Here is a 5,000-nt window from a genome sequence, read left to right on the forward strand (position 1 = left end):
GGTTTGTTTTTTGCACATGTACGCACGCGGCATGCGCGTGCACGCAAGCACACACACACAAGCACGCACGCACGCACGCACGCACATCTACACACATCAACGAACATCCACACACATCCACACACACGCACATGCTGACATACTTCCCTTTGTTTTTGTGTCCTCTCTGTAAGTTACCATCTATGTGTGTTTGCGTGTGTGTGTGTGTGTGTGTGTGTGTGTGTGTGTGTGTGTGTGATCTCTCTCTCTCTCTCTCTCTCTCTCTCTCTCTCTCTCTCTTCAAAGACACAAGGAAAGTGCAAAATGCATTTCGTCAGAGTGATGGGGAATGTGCACACTCGATCAATTCACTATTTTCCTGCTCACATCTGACAGAACGCGATGTTTCTTACCTGTACATGGGGGGAGGGATGGGCAGGGATTGGCAGCTGTAGCTTTTTTTTTGAGGGGGGGCGGGGGGGGGGGGGTCTACGGGTCTACCTCGACATTGTAGCTACCTTGACAGCTGAAATGGAAAATGCCTACTATACAAAACTGTGTAGTGAAATGAGTGTATCTTTTGACGAAGAAGTGTCGATGTTTCTGACCGTACAGGTCCACCTCCTACCCCCCTCCCCCGCCCCCCTCCACACACACACACACACACTCCCACCCCACCCCCACCCCTAAATCCCACCCCAATCCCCCCCCCCTCACTCCCCGTGTTTGTATAAGGCCTGTGGCCGATGTACAATAAACAATTCAGTGTTCAGTGTTCAGTGACCATAGGTCCTTTTTAAGTGATTGTGATTAGTGGAAAAATTAATGTCCTCAGTCTAATTCCATCAAATTGTCAGAACTGAACAAGACACACGTACTTCTTGTCAAAAGTGAGTCTCAGCTCACAACCCATCGGTTTTGTACAGATTTTCTCCTTTTGTCAGCGTTATAGATTCAGCGATTCGTCCTTCGTTCTCATTTTGTCACAGTGCGTACCTTTACATTTAAAAATGATACGTAGCTTCGTTATCTCCTCTCTCTCTCTCTCTCTCTCTCTCTCTCTCTCTCTGAATCCCCCCCCCCCCCCCCCCCCCCCCCCCCCCCCCCCCCCAGCCCCTTCTCCGCCTTTTTCATGCATTCCTGCTAGCACACATGACATTGTGTCTGCGTAAGTGCGCACAGAAACACACATACACATGTACGCAATGCGCGCGCGATAACGAGAACCACCACCACCTCCATATTACAGGAAACATATCACGATACACACCAACGCATTGCCCTATCGAAGGGGGAGACCTGTACACACACACACACACACACACACACACACACACACACACACACACACACACACACACACACACACACACATGCAGTTCCCCATACCACCACCACCATGTCTATCAAAACTCCCACCACCTCTCCTGCTCCTCCTCACCGTCTTCATCATCATCATCATCCATCATTGTCACGGACAAAAGACGATCACATCACATCATATGTCACGCCCTGTCTTCCTTCAGCCAGTCCCTTTTGTCTCGCTCGTCCACACCTTGTGCTCGTCACCCCACGAACATAACGCATTTGTCGGTATGTAGGTAGGTAGGTAGGGCTCCTGTGACGACCAATCCAAGCTTCCCCTTCTTTTCTTTTTTTCTCCGCCACTCGTGAAGACCACGGCTTTCCTTTTCTTTCGGCGAGGGGAGAGAATTGGTGTGATTAATGCTTCTTATCTCCCGTTGACGTTTCGTGTTCTTCAGTCTGAAGGCTATTCTCTTTGCAGTGGGAGTTTGTGTGTGTTGTTTTGAGTTTGACGAGAAGATTTGCATTTCTGTTTCGAATACTCTTTTGTTCTTTTTTTCTTCTTCTTCTTTTTTTTCTTCTTCTTCTTTCTTTCTTTCTTTTTTTTTTGTTTTTGTTTTTTTCTTCTTTTTTTGTGCCCAACATTGATAGGGACGTTTGTTGACTAGTTGAAGAAATTTTGACAGAAAAAGGCCTTTTCATAAGACAAGTGTAGTTTTAGTGGATGTGGAGGAAAATGGATTGACATGATAAAACATAATGAAATAAAATGAAAATCAGCTGGTAACTTTTTTTAATATTAGTAAATCTATCTCGGCCGAACACCTTTAAAGGTAAATCACCTGGATAATCGGAAGTAAGACTTTCTTGAAATGATAACAAATTGGTCGATATCTCAGCAACGAAAACGATGTTCTGATCTTGATATGGTATTAGACTGACCGGTAGAAAGAAACATAAGCTGGAACGACAAAAAAGGTGATTTCGTTCCAGTGAAATGTTAGTACATTTCCTAAAGAATAATAATAATTATAAAGGAAAACAAGCTGTATAAACATAAGTCAATTGTCAGAAGACGTTTAAAGAAACGTAAGATTCAACAATAAAAGTGTGTTTGTTTTAATCTTTTTTTTAATCAGCAGAAGGGATTAAGAAAAGCGAGAAGCCGTGGAACAGCAAAACAACAACAACAACAAACTTGTAATTTCAATACCTTGAAAAAAAATACCAGCAACAACAGCAATCTTGTCATTTGAAAGACTGATACGAACGAATGCAGACTGATAGTAAATTCAATCGCTATACAATATCGCTCTGTCTCTGTGGTTTTTAAAACTGAAATCTTCGTTCAAGTTCCCTTTTAAATATATGCAATTGTTATAGTATTTCATGTGTCCTAAATCACAAACCATGAAGTACTTTGGACTTCTGACGCTGGCGTTGCTGTCGACTGCTGTCATCAAAAGCCAAGGTATGTCGTAATTAGCATGCGTTTTGTTTTGGTCAAGAACGACAAACAGTCTAAATAGATGTATGATTAGATATAGATATGGGGCCATTTAGTTGTCTGTTTGATTAAGGTTTTCTTTTTGTTTTTCTTTCTTGAGTGCATGCGGAAAATCTACACACATGATAAACCAAGTTGATCACATAGATATATATGGATTCAGCACCCAAAAATCATGTAAAACCAACACACACACACGCGCGCGCGCGCAAAAAAAAAAAAAAAAAAAAAAAAAAAGACGCAAAACCAGGTATTCTCGGACTAATACATGAAATGAAATAAACCTAAGACTTCTTACCCATGTCTACTGAGAGGAAGAAGTTCCACACAAGTTTATTTCTATAACTTGTTGAAGTAGTATCTTTTTTCTTCTTTTTTGTTTCTTCTGTTTTTCCTCTTTTTTACATATTTCTTTTTTAATCTCGATATTCCTGGAATTACCTCCGTGTTTGTGTGTGTGTGTCTGTCATTGTCTCCATTGTCACCTTCTCTGTGTGATGACTCGCTGAAATTGCCATTTTGTCATGTCAGAAAAAGCCGTCAGTTTGTGGGAGGGGTGGGGGTGGACATGTACACTGAATCTCTCTCTTATCGAGTGACTTTCTTGCAGCGTGTTTTCCTGAAACGTGGTTGATTGCTCTCACTTTGCACTCGCCTGCAAAACACTGCGATAAAGCTAACATGAACGCAACCAAGCCATAGACAAAATTGCTTGCTGGTGCCAGCGTTAGAGTTGTGACCAGTCAGGGTTTGTACCAGAGCACAGTGCACAGTCTGTGTATAGTATTATTGTATTACTCTTTTTTGTCACAACAGATTTCTCTGTGTGAAATTCGGGCTACTCGTGTCGCTACAATGAGAGTACCACCCTCCTTATTTTGTATTTTTTCCTGCCTGCAGTTTTTTTAAGTTTTCCTATCGTTGTGCATTTTTCAGCAGAATTTTTCCAGGACAACGCTTTTGTTGCCGGGAGTTCTTTTACGTCTGCTGAGTGCATGCTGCACACGGGACCTCGGTTTATCGTCTCATCCGAATGACTAGCGTCCAAAACACTACTCAAGGTCTAGTGGAGGGGGGTAAATACTGTCGACTCTGTCGGGATTCGAACCAGCGCGTTCAGATTCTCTCGCTTCCTAGGCGGACGCGTTACCTCCAGACCATCACTCCATCACGTGTCGTGAAGGTGGCCAGCCAACAGACACTGTTGCTGACAGGCCGATGTGAGCGGCAAAGCTGGTGAGGTCAGTGGGACAGGGATGAGAGGTCCGTGGTGTCCACCTGCAATGCTGTTTCCTGTCGACTGTCAAAGGAATTCCTTGGGGCAATACAGAGGTCCGTGGTGTCCACCTGCAGTGCGGCAATACAGAGGTCCGTGGTGTCCACCTGCAGTGCGGCAATACAGAGGTCCGTGGTGTCCACCGGCAGTACGGCAATACAGAGGTCCGTGGTGTCCACCTGCAATGGGGCAATACAGAGGTCCGTGGTGTCCACCTGCAATGGGGCAATACAGAGGTCCGTGGTGTCCACCTGCAGTGGGGCAATACAGAGGTCCGTGGTGTCCACCTGCAGTGGGGCAATACAGAGGTCCGTGGTGTCCACCTGCAATGGGGCAATACAGAGGTCCGTGGTGTCCACCTGCTGTGCTGTTTCCTGACGACTGTCAAAGGAATTCCTTGGGGCAATACAGAGGTCCGTGGTGTCCACCTGCAATGGAGCAATACAGAGGTCCGTGGTGTCCACCGGCAATGGGGCAATACAGAGGTCCGTGGTGTCCACCTGCAGTGGGGCAATACAGAGGTCCGTGGTGTCCACCTGCAATGGGGCAATACAGAGGTCCGTGGTGTCCACCTGCAGTGGGGCAATACAGAGGTCCGTGGTGTCCACCTGCAGTGAGGCAATACAGAGGTCCGTGGTGTCCACCTGCAGTGAGGCAATACAGAGGTCCGTGGTGTCCACCTGCAGTACGGCAATACAGAGGTCCGTGGTGTCCACCTGCAGTGGGCCAATACAGAGGTCCGTGGTGTCCACCTGCAATGCCGATTCCTGACGACTGTCAAAGGAATTCCCAGGGGCTATGCTTGTTCTCAGATAAGTCCTACAATGAACACTTAAAGGACAGAACAACAGTTTGGGTCGTCAGGTTAATTAACACAGTCGTAACTACCCGCTTGCACCGCCCCCTTCCTACCCACCCCCAAACAAAAACAAC

At 45.8% G+C, this 5,000-nt stretch overlaps 1 protein-coding gene across 1 annotated transcript in view; it reads left to right on the forward strand.

The window, feature by feature from the left end:
* Positions 1-2,469: 2,469 nt before the first annotated feature.
* The window catches only part of LOC143283368 (uncharacterized), a 22,934-nt gene continuing 20,403 nt past the window's right edge, over positions 2,470-5,000 (forward strand). The window contains exon 1 of the mRNA XM_076589573.1: positions 2,470-2,755. Coding sequence (XP_076445688.1) covers positions 2,674-2,755 — 82 coding nt within the window. The 5' untranslated portion in view covers positions 2,470-2,673. The remainder of the gene's footprint in view (positions 2,756-5,000) is intronic.

This window comes from Babylonia areolata, chromosome 6 (assembly GCF_041734735.1).
Source record: "Babylonia areolata isolate BAREFJ2019XMU chromosome 6, ASM4173473v1, whole genome shotgun sequence".
Lineage (NCBI taxonomy): Eukaryota > Metazoa > Mollusca > Gastropoda > Neogastropoda > Buccinidae > Babylonia > Babylonia areolata.